The 20,481-nt window shown below is 31.3% G+C and overlaps 1 protein-coding gene and 1 long non-coding RNA gene across 2 annotated transcripts; one reads left to right on the top strand and one right to left on the bottom strand.

The window, feature by feature from the left end:
- Nucleotides 1-809: 809 nt before the first annotated feature.
- Nucleotides 810-3,397, bottom strand: LOC111399688. Its single transcript, XR_002703777.1, has 2 exons — nt 2,897-3,397; nt 810-1,170 (listed from the first exon to the last, which is right to left on the bottom strand). It is a non-coding gene; the product is annotated as an uncharacterized LOC111399688 (long non-coding RNA).
- A 14,974-nt stretch (nt 3,398-18,371) lies between these two features.
- On the top strand, nt 18,372-20,023 carry LOC111399687. Its single transcript, XM_023027139.1, has 4 exons — nt 18,372-18,766; nt 18,861-18,910; nt 19,213-19,283; nt 19,361-20,023. The coding sequence occupies exons 1-4, from the start codon at nt 18,560-18,562 to the stop codon at nt 19,903-19,905; spliced, it is 873 nt and encodes a 290-aa protein (XP_022882907.1). The 5' UTR covers nt 18,372-18,559; the 3' UTR covers nt 19,906-20,023.
- Nucleotides 20,024-20,481: the final 458 nt, after the last annotated feature.

The raw sequence follows: 20,481 nt of genomic DNA, 5'->3' as shown, positions 1-20,481 counted from the left end.
GCGTCGGGTACCACCAGCGCTGCTGCCCGAAACATAGTAGCAAAGTCTCGCCCAATTTTTTTATTTTTATTTTGATTTAACATTAGAACATTAGGCAATCAAGATCCAAAATATATATACATACAAACACAAGGTGGAGTTGGAGAAACGGGAAAACATCACAATTTCAATCAATTCACAAATTAAAATTGATATGAAAACAAGCGCTTTCAATAGAAAGTAGAAGATGATGTGCATATGGGTATGAGATGAAAAGGGATTGGGTTTTTGGAGATTTGGGGTTTTGTATTTCTTTTGATGTTTACATGATGAATGTATTATACATATATGTACAAAGCCAAAATTATATGCACAGAATCGTGAAAACACTAAAGCAATAGTATTTTTTTTTTTTGGTTTCGCAGCATTCAACACACACACACACATAAAGGATTTCATGAAGGATTTCGATCTTGACATGAAAGCTTTGATACCAACTGTTAATATTTAGTTTTAATCATGTTAAGAATCGATAATCACAATCCAATAAATTAATAAAACGAATTCATATATGCGGAAGCCATCGTTGATATAAATAATAGTTGCAATTGTAATACCAGCCAGATCTTCCCCTCCTTACTCCTTACAAAATATTAGCTATCAATGGAATAAGCTAATGAAAGACAATATGGAGAGGAGAGCTGATCTAGCCTTTATATAGGAATTTATTTAGTCGTCCCATTATCGACTTAAACCTTAATTAAGGTTTATGTATAATTTCGGCCCACATAGTTGAAATTACCACATTATATCAAATAAAGCCTGTAAGGTGTAAAACAGCCCAAATTAATCATTTAACATAATCGGTCTAATTATAATGTCATTGTAAGTCATACATCTAACCTGTGAAATTTTACAATCGAATGTGAATCCCATATTTGAAAGTATTCCAACAGATCCATCTTCTTTCAGTCCAGCTTCGAGCTTCATTTTACTGACATATCTTTTAGCTTCAGCTTCATGTAAACCTATAACCCAACCCATTACATAGGAAGGTATGAGCACTTTGGTTTAGTACACCCTGCTTAGTCAAAACACCTTGCCACGTAAAGGTCCATCATCTCCATCTTCTATTCGAGCTTTGTCTGAACGTAAAGGTCCATCTTCTTTCAGTCCAGCTTCGAGCTTCATCTGAATGACCCATATTTCAGCTCCAACTTAATGTAAACGTATAAGCCAACAAATTACACAGGAGTATGAGCACTTTGTTTTAGTACATTGTTTTAATTTCTAAAATTTTTATGATATAGGTTATGCATCATCCAAAATTCAATGCATACATGAAACCATACATTTCTATGTTTTCCGTCAGATTGAGGATAGTGAATTTTGGAACAATGATCATGCTGTAGATGTTAAATATAAGTGAAATTTCAAAATTGATATTTTTAATTGACTTATTCTGTAATTGATTTTCAGCTCATGAGAAGGAATGAAGGCTAAACAAATCCATGCATCTACATTCAAAAGCATGATTTGTATCGGTATGTATTTGTACAGTGTTAATGTTTTGCTAAACTTAAATACTTATATTTTTCGCAGCTAAAGAAATCATGGATGACATGGATGATGATATTTTGTTGGAATTAGAATATCAGAATGTGGAAGACAATATGAACCAATTGAAAGATGAAATTGTAGAAGGAGATGGTGGTATTGTGCCCGAGGTGGGAATGCCATTTAAGAATGAAAATGAAATGTTTGATTTCTACAAAAGATATGCCTATGCCGTTGGTTTTTCAATTAGGAAACATAATTCAAAAAGGATGACAATGGAATTTTGAAATATTTGGTGTTGACATGTAGTCAGGAAGGCAAAAGAAGTGATACTACAAGTAGCTCTTTGAAGTCGCAACTGACAATTAAGACAAATTATAAAGCCAGGATATCTACATCTTCATATATGCATGTCTCCTGGAGAATCATTAAAGTCCACCTAGAGTACAATCATAGAACAGGTCTTACGAAGTCCAGGTTAGATAAGTTAGCATATAACACGTTCAACGAATTAACTACAAATCAAATCGATCCCTTTACTTTTGCAATCCCTTCTGCACCACCTTTTTCCCTGTTGATCGTCACATTCATAGATATCTCGATGTCTACTTCTTCAATTAGTCGAACCTAAGATTTTAACAAGTGGAACATATCTTCAACTGCTTCCTTGGTCGCAAGTGTAACAAAGGTAGAGCTAGCGTTATTGGATTCACCGCTTGACTGTCTTTCTATAGCCCAATCCCTATAGCCACATTTATTACTGCAACATGTGATTAATCTCCCTTTATTAGCATTCGGCTTTTCGACCTCAAAGCACTTCTAAAATCTATTCTTACACAATAGGCATTGTTCTTTAATCGGGCATTCGATGAATAAGTGCCTTTTGCCTCTACGGCTGTGGTAAATTCTAGAATTCTTCCCAGCCATTCTAACATATAATTAAACCATGAGAAATAATGTCAAAATTTTTCTTATTGTGGCACGAATTAAGCGAACAAGCAAAATGCAAGCTCAAATTGGTATAATTCTCACTAATTTTTAGATGATAGCAAGGAAAACCCAAAAAATACAAAGCAAAATACGGCTAAATTAGATTCCAGCAAGGAAAAACCCAAAAATGAAAATATAATTCTCGCCAACATTTTTAATCTCCAAATATAAAGCTCAAATTGGTGACTTGTATACAATACATCGGAAATAGTAGCAATTGTAAAACCCTTACAAAATCACAAGCATGATAACGAAAACAAATCCATGTCAAAATCAAAAAATGTCGTTGACGGAGACGAAGAATTTATTTCGTTGAACACAAATATAAAACCGGTACAAAAAGATAGCAACAACCACAACAATTGCTTACTCTCAAGTGATGTGTATAAATGATGTGTTCATGGCAGATGATGATTGTGGTCTAGACTTCACAGTGGCTGGAAGTTTGCTGCTCACATCTTGTTCATCGATCTACAAATTTGGATCAACTTGTTATGGAGATATTTTCAAAACTCGGTCTCTATTTTAGTGGTAAATAGATTGAGGTTGATTTCTTCTTTAACGGGTTGATGCAGGCAAGAGGTGGTAAGGATTGTGTGTCAGCGAAACAACAGCGGCTTTCTAGGGTACGATTTTGGGAGAAAATGGGCGACAAATGTGTTCATTTGTCTTTTTAAGTTTTCAAAACCTGGTCTCTATTTTAGAGGTAAATAAATTGTGGTTGATTTTTTCTCAACAGGGTAATGCAGGCTGGAAGTGGTGAGGACTGTCTGTCGGCGCAACAACAGTGGCTTTCTAGGGTAAGATTTAGGAGAAAATTGGTGAGAAATGTATTCATTTGTCTTTTTTAAACGAGGAGTTGATTAATCACTTTTTGTGGCTCAAGATAAACGGACGTAAACAAGAAGTTAGTGTTATTCAAGAAATTGATTTGTGCAAATATGAGCCCTGAGATCTGCCTAGTAACTATGTTTTTCTAAACTTCTTGGAACTGAAAGAAAAACAGTTGATTTTTTAACTTCTTGAATGCTAGAATATATATATACGTGTGTGTGTGCGCGCGCTTTTATTTGTAATTGTGCAGATCCATATGTGATAGGGTAAAAAGGAATAATGACACGACGATGATGGCGATCGTGATGGGTAATAGAATTTATGTGGTTTGTATGAGAGAAAATAGTTAGGTTCATTTGCCTTTCCTCTTGTCCGATTTCTATCTTAGCTATGGTATTACATATTCTATTTTAGCATTTTCTGTAGAGTGTTGTCGCTTTTATATCCCGCAAGTGTAGGGGTCTTACCAAGTAATAAAGTGGACCTAAGAGTCTGGATATCGTTCCCACAATGACTACTATTTAATAATTAGTTCAATTATTCCTAACTTTAATTTGATAAAAAAAACAAACAAAGAATCAACTATTGTGATTTTTAATATAACTACTTGAAAATATGTGGATGCACACAAAAACTAATTTATAATTTAAATAATGAACGAATATTAGAGTAAAACAATTTCACCTATTGATCACATTTAAATCTCTTTTCAAGATTCAAAAGACTAATGTAGTATTTTGTCGAATTCTTCTATTGTATTCAATTTACCCCTCTCAAATTCTATTTGAGCTTATTTAACTAATCCAATCCTGTATCTCTATGCCAATCAATTTTAGTTAAACGAAATATTAGCTTTAAGAATTCATACAAGGATTGCAATAATCGGTGTGGTATCTCTAAACCTTATACTAATTTACTGAATTTTAATATGTGGTCTAAATCTAAATCTCACTTCTCGATTCATAATAGATTCACGAAGTCATTGAACAATTGGCCAAAGAATTCAAAGCATTAAGTATATAATTAAAATCAACACGTGCATTTAAAGAACTTGAATCTCAAATAAAAGAAACAAAGGATATCAAAAAATTACATTTTCTGTCCTAATATGTATTTAGCTACTCATGATAATGGAATAAAAGCTAAAGAATTGCATTGAATACATCAGGGTCGGTTGCCCCCACTAATTTTTAGAAAACCTTCTATTTGACCTTATTAAATTTAAATTTTTAGATTTTTATTGGTTTTTTCACAATTTATTTTAGTCAATTTTCCATCTCGCCCCAACTGAAAAATAATTCTGGGTCCATCCCTGGAGTACATCACCGAATTTTGAATTAAAATGTAGAAAAGATGATAGATCTTGCACTAAGTTCCTCTTTTCGTTCCAAATCTTGATTTCAAACCTTTGTATTGTTATTTTTCTCATCTTGAATTCACTCTCTAATTCTCAAGTTGTGTTTTTTATCTCTCAATTTGTGGAATCCCCTTCATAAGTGTTAAAAACTTCTATTTATAGTGGCTCCCACAATTATGTTAAAAGTAGGGCTTTCGTGGATTTCAAAACGGGTAAAGAAGTACCCTAGAGATACCCAAGCAGCGCCTTGATGCCATGTAGTGGTGCTGTGAGCACAGAATGGTGGCGCCTCGGAGGCATGATGGCACCACCTTTTGGGGAAAATTTGTACTGTGCCTTTTTTAGTATTTTTATCATAACCTTCTCTCCCAATTTTCAATTGAGGCAATTCAAATTGAGTTATAAAGATAACTCTATAAATTTACTTGACATATCCATTTTCCAACTTGAATGTTTACAAGGTCAAAAATGGGTTTCAATCTTAAGCTTAAAAACTAAAACATACTTATGCAGTTGAAAATCAACACCATGTCCATATCTTGATCATATTTTACTCCTTCTGATTTTTAATTAAATCCAATTGACCCCGATCGTTCTCGAATTTTCATCGTGAGGTTCAACAAAACTTTTTAATAATTACATTTTATTCCCCAAACTATGGATCTTGTCATTTTTTCATCAATTTTTGCTCCTTTTTTTCAATTCCACTTTTTAGTTGCATCCAATTGATCCCGACCATTCTCGAATTTTTATCGTGAGGTTCAAAACAACTTTTGAATATTTATACTTTAGTTCGCAAACTATGGATCTTGCCATTTTTGTCAATTTTTGCCCTTTTTTTTTCCTTTCAATTCCACTTTCATTCATCAAGTTTCAACTAATGAATGGAATATACAATAAATTAGGGTATAATTGTTCAAAAAAATATTCAATGTTTGTATTTTTAGGTCTAAATAAATGTATAAAACACACTTATCAAACATTCCAAAACTTAAATATTTGTTTGTCCTCAAACAAATCATAACCTAATTTAACGAACACACAAACGTACAAAAGGTTTTGGTTAGATAACCTATCATTTTACCTTAGGATCAGAATCATTGTATCAGATCTGTAAATAGCTTCAAGGTCGCATTACCAAAATTAGTATCTACTTTTCCATTGCAAAATTGATGTGTATGTGAAGAATTCAGTAAAACACTATAAATTCAAGAGTTGTTCCAAGTCCCTACCCTCGATGATCAAATTTTTATGTTCCTCACTCCTAAGATTTACAAATCCCCAAACTTATTCTTTTTTTACTCTTTTTTCAGTGTTCGATCTAAGGCTGAATCTTTATACTAACTCCTCACCCTCTCTAGTTTAGATGGATCTTACTAATTGCAAGAAAATATTTCAATAGATAAGGATTCTTCAAATTTTCATTGCTTCAACTTCCAAGGCTCAACTAGCCTAACAATCCCTTTGTCGAAGATCTAATTTTCTCAAATAAGTGTTTGGGACTTAGTCAAGGCATGTAGTAAGTAAATATATAATCATTATTTTTTCTTATCTTACGTGCAAACTTCTTTCCAATAAGCTTTCTAAATGACCCTTGTAGCGAACTTTAGGCTGACGACTCCCAAATCAGATGATTATAGGATGCCAATTTTTTAAATACTCTTACAAGCTTAATTACCTGAGTCATAAAGACTACGAAGAAATGTTTCACAATGAGATAGCCTTTTTTTCTTTCTTTCTTTCTTTTTCTTTTTTCATTTTTTCTTTTTGCCATGATTAGTGCAATACCTCCTCATTAAACACCAATTCTCAAAAGTCAACTGTAACTTAAATATTTTTACCTAATTTTCATCATATTGGCCTTAGACAATCCATACAAGAATTTACACATGAAATCCCCATTGATATGAATATCTCTCTACTACAATAGTAAAATTACCTTGAAACCATTCTAAATTTAGTTGAATGATGCATATTGCAGTAACTTTTGGATTTATTATCTATGTTATATTATTTCAACCTATCAAGCATATGAATCAACTCATTACTTTATAATACTGAATTTAATTCATGTGTATAAACAGTATTAGGTTTTACATGTATATGAATCAATTAATATAAGCATGTAACATATCCACAGTTCATAAATTAGCACATAATTCTAAATATATTTGTCAGCAAGTTACCTAACACATACAAACACACAATAAACAAGAAAATCTTTTTTAAATTTTTAAATTTTTTTCAATTTTTTTAATAAAAAAATAATATATAATAAAGAAATAGAAACACATGTTGGAATATTTCTAATATAGGCTTCACATTTGATTATTTATTTTACGGGTTAGATGTATGGCTCATAATGTTATTTGTGATTGGGCCAAATGTGTTAAGTGATCAATTGAGCCTTTTATACCTTACGGGTTGTTTTAATATGATGTGGTGATTTTAAGTATGTAGACCAAAAATAAACTCTAATTAGAGTTCTAGTCGTAATGGGACGACTCAATTATTTCCTATATAAAGGCTAGGTCCCCTCTCCTCTCCATATTGTTTTATTAACTTGTCCCACTGATGGCTAATACTGTATAAGAAGCGAGAAGGGGAAGATCTGGCTGTTATTACAACTATTATTCATATCAACAATGACTTCCGCGGATATGAATTTGTTTTATTAATTTATTGTATTGTGATTCTCGATTTTTAGCATGATTATAATTAAATTCAACAACACACAATCACACAAAAATAATAAAGCTAAAAACTCAATATTTTTCCACCCCCAAACTTAAATTAGACATTATCCTTAATGTCTTAAACTATAATCTAGCACATAAAGGGGTGGGAATGAAAGAAGAAGGTACTTCCCAGATTTTCTATATAATATTTGAGGTGGCTTATTGGATCAGTTCATTTTATTCTTTGCTAAACTGCCTCTTGATTGATATCCATTTAAATTTGAAAGATAAAAGAAGACAATTATAAGAGTCAAGAGCAATTTAAAGGCAATAATGTAGCATGTATGATAATCCTTTTTCTTGTCCTTGAAACTTTGAAAAATGCGGCATGTTTATTTTCTACTGTTTTTCACTTAAATATACGATTTCTTTTAATAGACTTAATCTAAATATGAAGACTCTCTTATTGAAACAGAAACATACCTAAAATTAATGCACCATAATAGACTATATACAATGCAAATACAAAAAGCAAAACAAATAAAATGGTAAGAAATTCGGTTATTTCCCAATAAGCACTTAATTTAAAGTCTTTAACTAGACTTTTGAACAATTGCTTCATGGCACTTTGAATATGGCTTTGGAGGTTCTGCTTGGCTTGCTAAATTTAACTTTGTTCCATATTTCACACGTTCTCCAAAATCGTACTTTGTCATTTTGAATACAGTATGACGCCTGAATTGCTCAATTCGAACTTAACTAAGAATACTTCAATTTTATCATCGACTTTAATCATAAAATCTATGAAGTTGGAGATTTGCATGCTAATCCCATCTTCTTTGAATATCACTAATTCATTTTGCTCCTTTGTGAATTTATTCGTTTCTATACGTTCTTCTTCTTTAGTTGGTTTCTTGGGTTGAATAATGAAGAGATCTTCCATTGGCATGTTATTTGGCTTGTACGAAATTATTTGATCTTCAGTCCTTTTATCTTTTTCAATGATGATGTCTCTCTAACTATTTCACTATAATCAAATTGTTCTTCATATGGATAATCGAAGACATCTTTCCTCACTTCTACTGGAGTTGCCAACAACAAGCAATTTTTTAGTATAATGAAATGCACTACAATATTCACAAGTTGATCTAACCTCCCCATAAACAATATATTTGATATTTAGTCCCTTCAGGAAGCCATCCTTATTAAATTCAATAGATTGATTGTATCCCCATATTTTAAGTTCTTGTCTAAAGAAGAATTCTCCAAAGAGCATGTTACCTTCATTTAAGTCAGGATCAATCATTGTGAATTCTTTTGACCTCTTGCTTCTTTTTATTTCCTGTTAATGGTGCAAAGAAAAAAAATAGATAAATTGAAAAATAAAACAAAATTAAACAAAAGCAAGAAATAATTAAAACCAATATTAAATAAAAATAGTCATCAACAATGTCGCCAAAAACTTCTTGTTAATTTTATATCCCGCAAGTGTGCGGATCATAATAAGTAATAAAGTGGACTTAAGAAGCCTGAATATCGTTCCCACGAGGACTACTATTTAACAATTGGTTCAATTATTCCTAACTTTAATTTGATCGAAAACAAACAAAGAATCAGATGTTGTGAGTTTAATATACCTATTTGAAAATATGTGGATGCACACAAAGATCGATTTAGAATTTAAATAATGAATTGATATTAGAGCATAATAATTTTATTTATTGATCACCTTTAAGTCTCAATTCAAGATTCAAAGGTCTTGTGTAGTGTTCAGTCAAATTCTTCTATTATCTTCAATTTACTCATTTCGAGTTCCCATTGGACCTATTTAACTATTTCAATTCCGTATCTCTATGGGAATCAATTTTAGTTAAACAAAATATTAGTTTTAAGAATTCATACTACGGCCGCAATAATCGGTATAGGTATCTCTACACGTTATACTAATTTTCTAGATTTTAATATGTGGTCTAAATCTAAAACTCACTTCTCAATTCGTAATAGATTCACGAAGTCATTGAATAATTGGCCAAAAAATTCAAAGCATTAAGTATATAATTAAAATCAACACATATGCATTTAAAGGACTTGAATGTTAAATAAAAGAAACAAAGGGCCTAAAAAGATTACATTGTTTGCCCTAATATAAATTTAGCTACTCATGATAATGGAAAAAAAACTAAAGAATTGCATTGAGTGCATCACCGGGTTTTAAATTGAGATGTAGAAAAGATGATGAATCTTACACCAAGTTCCTCTTCTCATTCCAAATCTTGATTTCAAACCCTTAAATTGTTATTTTTCCCCTCTTGAATTTTCTCTCTAATTTTCAAGGTGTGCTCTTTATCTCTCAATGTGCGGAATCCCCTTCAAAAGTATCAAAAACTTGTATTTATAATGGCCCCTCATTTGTGGTGAAAGTAAGGTTTTTATGGACTTCAAAATGAACTAAAAATGCACCCTAGAGACACCAGTCTTTTCCTCAGTGCCATATAGCGGTGCCGTGAGGACAGAATAGTATCGCTTTGGCGCTACCTTTTGGGGAAAATTTCACTGCGCTTCCTTTAATATTTTTAGCATAACTCTATCTCCGGATATTTGATTAAGACAATACTAATTGGATTGTAAAGATAACTTAAAGGACTACAATTTTACATGAAATAGCCAGCTTCCAATTTGAATGTTTACAAGGTCAAAAATTGATTTCAATTTTGAGCTAAAAATCTGAAACATACTTGTGCGGTTGAAAATCAACACCATGTCCATATTTTGATTGTATTTCACTCTTTTTGATTGCATCCAATTGACTTGAGCATTCTCAGATTTTCATCACGAGGTTCAACATAACTTTTAAATTTTACACTTTAATCCCCAAACTTTGGATCTTGCCATTTTTCGCTTTTTTCTTTCAATTCTACTTCCATTCATCGAGTTGTACCTAATAAATGAAATATACAACAAAATAGACTATAATTGTTCAAAAGAAATATTAAATGTCTACATTTTTAGGTTTGATAAGTTTATAAAAATACACTTATCATAGAGCTATCATCCTGGAAAAAAAAATGAAAAAACTACCTGAACTTTATTCTATGCCTTGCAGAATAGCCGAAAGATTAGAATACTGTAGTTTGATTATTTTAAAGGGGCACAATTGGGAAGGTGGATTTGATATTGATGTCCTTATTTTGTTCTATGAAGTCCACAAGACATAGCACTATTGATACTTAGTTCATCAATCTCAACAATGTTCAGAGTTGCATGCTTAAGAATAACTAACTAGGATTTAATTGAAATTAAAATGGGTTTAGTTACATGATTATTTTTTATCACTTCATTTAGAACGCACACAAAATAATCAAAATTAAAATAGACCTAGTCATATACGGTTATGATGAAGACAAATTTGGCCATAATTAACACAAATTTGGTCACACAAGGTCATGTTTAACATATAAATGGTCACATACTTGAAATGTGAATGAGGTTTGTCACAAACATTCAAGATTAACAGATGTCTAGTTATACATGTCACTGTTGATAGTGACTTGATCACATATAATTAGAGTTAAAATAGATTTGGTTACAGACAGTCACAATGAAAATATACTTGATTATTACTTGTCACAATTAACACAAACCTGACCATGTGGGGTTGTAATTAACATATAAATGGTTATAACTTAAAATGTAAATATGTTTTGTCACAAACATTCACTGTTACACAAATTTCTAGTTACACATGTCATTTGTTAACACATGCTTGATTACATAGAATCTTGCTTAAGACAAACATAATCACAAATAGTCACATTGAAGTCAGAGTTTATCAAAATTTGTCATAGATAACATAGGTTTGGTCAAAATAATAACACCTTACATATTTAAGGTCACAAATAATGACAACTTACACAGTGGTCACAAATAGTCACTGTTAAACAGAATTTGATCGCATACAGCACAGAACATACTGTCAATGGTCATAATTTTTTTTTATCATAATTTATCAAATTATTTGATCACAACTTATTTTTTAGTCATGAATCACAAATTTTATAGGTCAAGGCTTATATAACGATCACAAATTACGTCTTGATCATAATTTATCAAATTAATTGGTTACAAATTATTTTTCAAATTTTACGATTGCTAAGACACAATTGTATGTCATAATTACAAATTTAGTCGCAAGTTACACGTTTTTATAGATCACAAATTATCATATTGATTTGTTACAACACATTTATCACTCAAATATAATCAAATTAATTGGCCACAAATTATTTATCAACCACAATTACAAATTTAGTCACAGATTGTAGTTTTTTTTAGGTTACAGTATTTATTGCTCACAAATTATTCATTTTATGGTCACAATTATCCAACAATTGGTGCTCTTCATTCCATTCACTCTATCCCACTACCATTTCTACCCCAAAAAAATAAAAAATAAAAAAATAAAAGGTTTTCTTACCGTCCCACTAAAATAATTCTTTTAGGGACTGAGGGTTTTCTGGGAGGAAATTCTTAAAATTTGGATGATCAACTCGAAAGTTTGCTACAGTGGAATCCACCTCAATACTTGAACTTACAAGTTCAATTTAAAACACGATAAATCATCACGTAAAATTAAATGAGAATCAATACCACAAAAAATAAATGGCGATTTTACAACTTCTCCCAAGAAGAAAAAGTATAAATAAGAAAGAAGACCTTTTTTTTTTTTTTTTTTTTTTTTTTTTTTTTTTTTTGACTTCTCCCAAGAAGAAAAAGTATAAATAAGAAAAAAAACCTTTTTTTTTTTTTTTTTTTTTTTTTGTGATTTTGGGTACTGAGTTGCATTTTTCTATAGCATTATTGGAATCACTCCAATGCACAAATTAACCACAGAACCCAAGTGTAAAAAGGGAAATCAAACAATTTTTCCACTTTGATTGGAGTGGAAGTTCATGCAAGCACCTCAATGTTACCTTTTTGCTTTTGTGAGCAAAAGTAAAACATCTCCTAAAGCAAGCTAAATGGAAATAGCAAGAATTTTAAGAAATTCTCAATCAGGAATTTGAGCGTTGATTTTGATTCGATTGATGAGGTCCCATAGCTAGAATAGTAGCAGGATGAGTTGGCAATGCATGGGTGTAAGTTTTCATCCAGGGGGGTCCCATCGACAGCGGCTGAATTCAAAATTTTTGAAATTCGCGATTCTCATTTAGAAAGTTTTTTTGGTAGATCCTGGTCCTAGGTGGTGTTTGGGCTAATTGAAGGTGGAATTTTGTTTGGGAGGTGAATTGAACGGTGGTAGATAGCTGGAACGACGATGACGGGCGATGCTCGTGGAATTGTGGGGTGGGTTTACATAGAGAGACTTAGCCCTCGTTTGGCCTCATTATTTCAAATTATAATTTTCTCTTTCTTGTTTTCAACCACACAGATTTTCATAACCTAATATTATATATACATCGAAAACTTTTATTTCTATTTCAATCACACATTCTCCAAAAAAATACTATTCCAAAAATTATAAATTGAAATAATGGAGCCAAACAAGGGCTAATACTGACAATTTTTAATAATTTAAGTTTATAAATAATAGAATATATGTTTTATATTTTTAAAAACATGATTAGTACAAATAAAATTAGTTAAGACCTGAGTAGTGATAATGTAATCTTAAATACACGTTTCCCGATAATTTTCCCAGGAAAAATTCATAACTCCTGTATTAAGTATGAACAATTCACAAATCAGATTTTTAGTTTAAAAGCGCAAAAACCAAGTATTAACTAATTAATTAAAAATATTTGTTTATTTAAATATAATTAGATCACAGTTATACAATTAATTGTCACACATACATAATTATAGGTGACAACTTATTTATTGGTTACATATCATCAAATTAATTAGTCACAAATTATTTCGAGGTCTCAAATAAATTTTTTTATAGGCTACAGTTTATTTCATTGGTCACAAATCCAAAAAAATTAAAGGTCACCGTTTATATATTGGTCACATATTTTCGAATTTGATGGTCACAAATTATCTCACTTCACAATCACAATTTAATAGTTTAGTCACAAAGAACCAAATAGTTGATCACATACACCAAACACCTAATCTCGATTCCAATCCACCACCAATACTTGGTCGCAAACACTACCCTCGCCACAACACCATAACAACCACTGCCAATAACACCACCACTCTAAAAACCAACAAACCCAACAAAAATACCTCAACCCGCACATATTCTTAGATTCGAATAAGTGTCTATATTTTTAGGTCCGAACAAGTGTATAAAATACACTTATCATAGAGCTATCATTCTTGACAAAAAAAAAAAAAAAAAAAAAAAACTACCCAAACTTTATTCTATGCCCTGCAGAATAGCCAAAAGATTAGAATATTGAAGTTTGATTATTTTAAAGGAACACAATTTGGAAGGTGGATTTGATGTTGATGTCCTTATTTTGTTCTATGAATTCCAAAAGATATAGGACTATTGATAATTAGTTCATCAATCTCAACAATGTTCAGAGTTATGTGCTCAAGAATAACAAACTAGGATTTAATTGAAATGAAATTGGGTTCGATTACATGATTATTTTTTACCACTTCATTTGGAAAGCACACAAAATAATCAAAATTGAAATAGACCTAGTCATAAACAGATATGATTAAGACAAATTTGGTCACACAAGGTCACATTTAACATATTAATGGTCACATACTTCAAATGTAAATTAGGTTCATCACAAACATTCATAGTTAACGAATATCTAGTTATACATGTCACTGTTGATAGTGACTGGGTCACATACAATTAGAGTTGAAACAGATCTGGCCATAAAATATGGGGTTATAATTGACATATAAATGGTCACAACTTAAAATGTAAATATGTTTTGTTACAAGCATTCACCGTTACATAAATTTCTAGTTACAAATGTCATTTGTTAACACATGCTTGATTACATATAGTCATGCTTAAGACAAACATGATCACAAGCAGTCAAAATGAAGGCAGAGTTGATCAAAACTTGTCATAGATAACATAGGTTTGGTAAACAATAATAACTTCTCACATAGATAAGGTCACAAGAAATGAAAACTTACACAATGGTCACAAATAGTCACTGTTATACGGAAATCAAATACAACATAGAACATATAGTCAATAGGTCACAAATTGCTTTTATCATAACTTATCAAATTAATTGATTGCAACTTATTTTTTAGTCATAAATCACAAATTTTATAGGTCAAGGCTTATATTGCGATCACAAATTATTTCTTTATCGTAATTTATCAAATTAATTGGTTACAAATTATTTCTCAATCATAAATTATAAATTTAATATTTTACAATCACAAAGACACAATTGTATGTTATAATTACAAATTTAGTCGTCGCAAGTTGCATGTTTTCATAGATCACAAATTATTAAATTGATTTGTTACAACTCATTTATCACTAAAAAATTATCAAATTAAATAATCACAATTTATTTATCAAACACAATTACAAATTTAGTCAAAGATTGCAGTTTTTTTAGGTTACATTATTTATTGCTCATAAATTACTCATTTTATTGATCACAACTACCCAACACTTCTACTCAAAAAATAAAAATAAAAATAAAAATAAAAATAATAATAATAATTAATAAAATAAGAAACACTTGTCACCATCCCACTGAAATAATTCTTCTAAGGACTGTGGGGGGTTTGCTGATAGGAAATTCTTGAAATTTGGATGATCAACTCGAAATTTTGCTACAGTAGGATCCACCTCAATACTTGAACTTACAAGTTCAATTTAAAACCTGATAAATCATCATGTAAAATTAAATGAGAATCAATACCACAAAAAATAAATGGCGATTTTACAACTCCTCTCAAGAAGAAAAAGTATAAATAAGAAGGAAGACTTGTTGTAACAACATATTGACAATTATTATTATTATTATTATTATTATTATTATTATTATTATTATTATTATTAGTTTTACTTTTTGTTTTTTTTTTTTGTTTTTTGTTTTTTTTTTGTTTTGTTTTTTTGGTGATTTTGGGTACTGAGTTGCATTTTTCTATAGCATTATTGGAATCACTCCAATGCACAAATTAACCATAGGACTCAAGTGTAAAAAAGGGAATCAAATAATTTTTCCACTTTGATTGGAATGGAAGTTCATGCGAGCACCTCAATGTTACCTTTTTTGCTTTTGTGCAAAAGTAAAATATCTCCTAAAGCAAGCTTAATTGAAATAGCAAGAATTTTAAGAAATTCTCAATCAGGAATTTGAGTGTTGATTCTGATTCGATTGATGAGGTCCCATATCTAGAATAGTAGCAGGATGAGGTGGTGATGCCATGGGTGTAAGTCTGTCTAGGTAGGTCCCATCGACGGCAGCTAAATTCAAGATTTTTGAAATTTGCAATTTTCATTTAGAAAGCTTTTCTTATAGATCTTGGGTCCTAGATGGTGTTTTGGGGCTAATTGAAGGTGGAATTGTGTTAGGGAGGTGAATTTAACGATGGTAGGTAGTGGGAACGATGGTGGCGGCCGATGCTCGTGAAATTGTCGGTTGTGTGTACATAGAGAGACTTAGCCCTCGTTTGGCCCCATTATTTTAAATTATAATTTTCTCTCTTTTATTTTCAACAACATAATTTTTCATTAACTAATATTACATGTACATCGAAAACTTTTATTTCTTCTTCAACCACACACTCCCAAAAATATAATACTCCAAAAATTATAAATTAAAATAATGATAGCCAAATGAGGACTAATATTAGGGATGGCAGTGGGGCAGGGCAGCAAGACCACGCCCCATTGGTCGCCCCGTTTAATTTTTTTTTTAATTTCAAATTATGTTATTATTAGAGAATAAAATATAAATTCAAAATTTTAAAATTCAAAGTAAACACTTGAAATAAACAATGTTAAAAATTAAACAATTTCAAATAAAATTACGTTTTGACCAAATTTTATTCCTTTTGTAATTAATTAAAATTTTACATTTGTATTTTATTATCTAATAATAATATAACTTGAAATTAAAAAAAAAAAATTCACGGGGCAGGGCACCCCCACCCCGCGACGAGGCGCCCCATCCTGCCCCGCCTCGCCCCGCCAACCCATCAGAGCGGGTTTTTTTGCCATCACTAGCTAATACTGAGATTTTTTAATAATTTAAGTTTATAAGTATTAGAATATATGTTGTATTTTTTTGAAAACATAATTAGGACAAATAAAATTAGCTAAGACCTAATTAGTGATAATGTAATCTTAAATACATGTTTCCCGATAATTTTCCCATTTTAGTATGTGTTTCAATTTGGGCCATTTTACCAGGTTGAGCGTAGAACAGTAGCCGCATTTAGGCGAAAATCCAATCCATGAACCATATTTACTTTAGCCCTTGTTCGATCTTATTTTAGGGAAAATAATACATTTTGAATAATACTAATAGAGAATGTGTGGTTAAAAATTAAAGAAAAATTTTGAATTTGCGTGTAATATTATTTTATTAAAAAATGTATAGTTAAAAATAAATTTTGAAAAAAAAAATGAATTTTCAGTAGAACGAGAATCAAACAAGGGTTATATGTATGTTTGGCAAAATTTGATTAATTTTTTTTATTGAACTAATAAAATATAATTTCTATCACACATTCCATGTTATAATTAAATTATTATCAGCATATTTTATAAAAATTCTAATTTATAATCAACTGAAAATTAAACTCCACTAATCACGTATTTGAGTCCAAATGTTAATAAATTTGTCACTACAGACGCCTCGAAACTTAAAAGTTAAAACCGGAAGCTTTTTTTGTTTCAATTAATTTTTTTCGTAAAATCAAAATTAAAATGAGCTGAATATATATTCAAGAGATGGCAAGATCAAATTCTAAATGGAATAACGCAAATGAAACTGACACAGAACAAAAAAAGTGAATAATAATAATAAAATGATCTTATTCATAACATACGAACGAATTTTGCTCGAATTTCATTTGAATGGAAGTAAGAAATATTGGAATCCACCAATTAACGAAAAAAAAAGAAATATTATTAATAAAAAAAAACGTATGTAGTCTTTTTTTGAACTTCTACATATATTTAAACCCTATTTGATAGAATTTATTTGGGAATAATGAGTTATTGATTAGTATTTTTTGAAAAATGTGTGATTAAAAAGTAATGAAATTTTATTGATTTGTATTTATAATATTTTATTGTTTGAATATATGGTAAAGAATGATCCTGTAGCAAACAATTTATATTTTTAAAGGATGACAAACCCGGTTAAAGATTTAAAACACATTTCGATCAAAACGAATTCCTAATTCTATAGATAAATCTGCATAAAGCTAAAAAAAAAATGGTAAAATGACTAGAATAAAATTAAACTGACTCAAAAATAAAAATTGCTTAAATAAACCCCTACATGATAAAATTTGACCTCGACAATTTGACGCCAATATCACCCGGTAAAAATGTGTACAATTGAAATATGCTTGTGAAATGTACTTGCTCGTGTAAATCTGACAGCTAGAGCCAAAAATTACGCGTATTTTCGTAACCCTTCTTATTTCGGACTTTTTCAAATAACTTGTAACTTTCCCTTCTAACTTATCCGCGTCAGAAAACGATAGAAAACAAAATTATACTATTACTCCTTAATTTTAGAATTTTTGGATCTAAAACGAGTAGAGAGCATCTTGGTCGTTGGTAAAGTGGACCCACAATATTTTATAATTTTTTTGGTAAATGGTATACAATAAAAAAAATAAAAATAAAAAATAAAAAACCCCAACCTTCCCATTGTCTTGTACTCTCTATTATCTCACACGCTTATCCACCTGTCACCGTCTTATACATGTCTCCCCCAACCCCACTTGACACGTGCCTAATCTTCTCTATCCAGCCGCACGCGTGCCATCTTCAGCTACTTGTTATTCTTCTTGTTATGCACGAATCCTCATGTGTGGTGCAACAAATAAAAGTTAGAGAGAGAAACTCAAACATTTGAGAGAGAGAGGGAGAGAGAGGGGTGCAAAACCTTGCACAAACGAGAAGAAACTCAACTTTAATATCCCCTCAGCCCTCTTCTTCTTCAAATTCTTGTATACTTTCCTGTTGTTAAGTTGATCTATGAGGATCAGGAAGCGTTTTGCACCGTCTTATTTTTCTTCGGAGCCCCTTGCAGATCTCCATCTCAACCAATCACTGTCAAATGGAAATCAAGCGAAGTCCAAATCCGATCAGCCCTCAAATCCTCCACTGCAGCCTTCTGACCAAAATATGGTGATAATCAAATGGGCACTGCACCCTAATGCTGCTATAACTGGAGAGCGAAAGGTAGGGGTTTGCTTGAAACTGCATCAAGAAGCCTATGCATTACTTTCTCTGCAAATATGTGGGATTTTCATTTTCTTGATTTACTTTTTGCAAGGAAATGGAAAGTGGGGAGGATGAAGAGAAGCCCAGCAGTGATGATATCAGGTAACATTTCAAAAAGGAGAGAGAAACTCAAGTAATATCTTGATTTAACAGCCAATCATAACATAATATAGATATATTTATATGTATAAAAGTAAGTGGAAATTAATACTGTTTGAGGGTGTTTTTATAGTATCCCTCCCTCCTCATCTACTCCTAGTTTTACAATTTTATGGGAAAACAAGAATGCTCCATGTGATGCATGTTCTCATGGTATATGTATGCTGGTCCCCATCTTTACATATTCTATACAAATCATTCTCCATGTTAATTGCACTTATTTTCGTTCTTTTCTCATTCTTCAGGAACGCAAGAATTTTAGTTCAAGAAGTAGATATCAAGTTTCTGCAGCCATCTTCTTCTTCTGATCCCGCAGGTAAACAATTCGTCCAGTACTGTTTATATATTTGTTAATATTTCATTACGTATTTGCACTACACTATATATAATCAGATGGGAGATGGAGAGAAGAAGATAAAATAGTTCCATTGAAGAAACGAAAAGGAACCCTGAATAGATGTGCCAGCAATGAGACATTGACGAAGGCGAGGATGAAATCGAAGACAAATAAAAAATGCGTGCAAGAAAAAGCTGATCATGATGGAAATTATTGTCCGAATAAGAAGAGGGGAAATTTTATATTGGAGGGATCCCGGTGCAGTCGAGTTAACGGGAGAGGATGGAGATGCTGCCAACCGACCCTAGTCGGCTATGCATTGTGTGAGCATCATTTGGGAAAAGGGAGGCTTAGAAGCATGACCAGTGTTCGTAAAAGCTCTAAGAGTGCACCAGTGGAAGTCCCATCTTCTACTGAGACTACTCGATCGATGTCATCTCTCTTGTGTGCCTTAGATGTGGAAGACTCGAAAGGATTGGAAGAAACTGAAAATGATGACGAGAAGAAACGAGTCAAGTTCACGAAGAAGAAAACAAAGGTTGGTATGGTGAAAGCTAGATCAATTAGCAGCTTGCTTGGCCAAATTGATAGCAAAAGATGAGTATAATTTCATGTAGAAGAAATTTGAATTATGTTGAAGATTTCAAGATGAATTCGAATATGTTTTTGCTCTTTCTTTTGTGTGTTTAACTCTAGCTATAAATTGTTAATCTGTGTCATCGTTTTATCGAAAAAAATTATATACACAAATGTGTGAAAACTTCTCTTATGAAAATATTATGCACCACCCTTTATTGAAGTGGCAATTTTCACTATTTATTTTGGCCAATTTACTAGTTATGATAATTGTTAAATGTACCAATATTCTTTCTTCTTTGAATACGTGTGAATAATTTCGAATGTCAAATAAACCATGTGAGTTTTTAAAGTGGAGTTGAGGATGGCGAGAGGAGAGCCCAAATAGGGGATCATCTTGCACACGAAGGGTGGGAGTGAGAGAAGTAGATGGGCATAGAGATTGGTGTTTCCTATTTCTTCGGTAATTACTTTCTTTATCCATTTTCTTTTTCCTTCTATCTCTCTCTTTTTTATTCATTTCTCATTTAAATTAGGTAATGCCACTCCAACTTCACTCTTCAAAAAGAAATTGAGATAAGAAATGGCTTAAAGGTTGAGT

Source organism: Olea europaea, chromosome 9 (genome assembly GCF_002742605.1).
Source record: "Olea europaea var. sylvestris chromosome 9, O_europaea_v1, whole genome shotgun sequence".
NCBI lineage: Eukaryota > Viridiplantae > Streptophyta > Magnoliopsida > Lamiales > Oleaceae > Olea > Olea europaea.
This window is presented reverse-complemented; position numbering and strand designations above follow the sequence as displayed.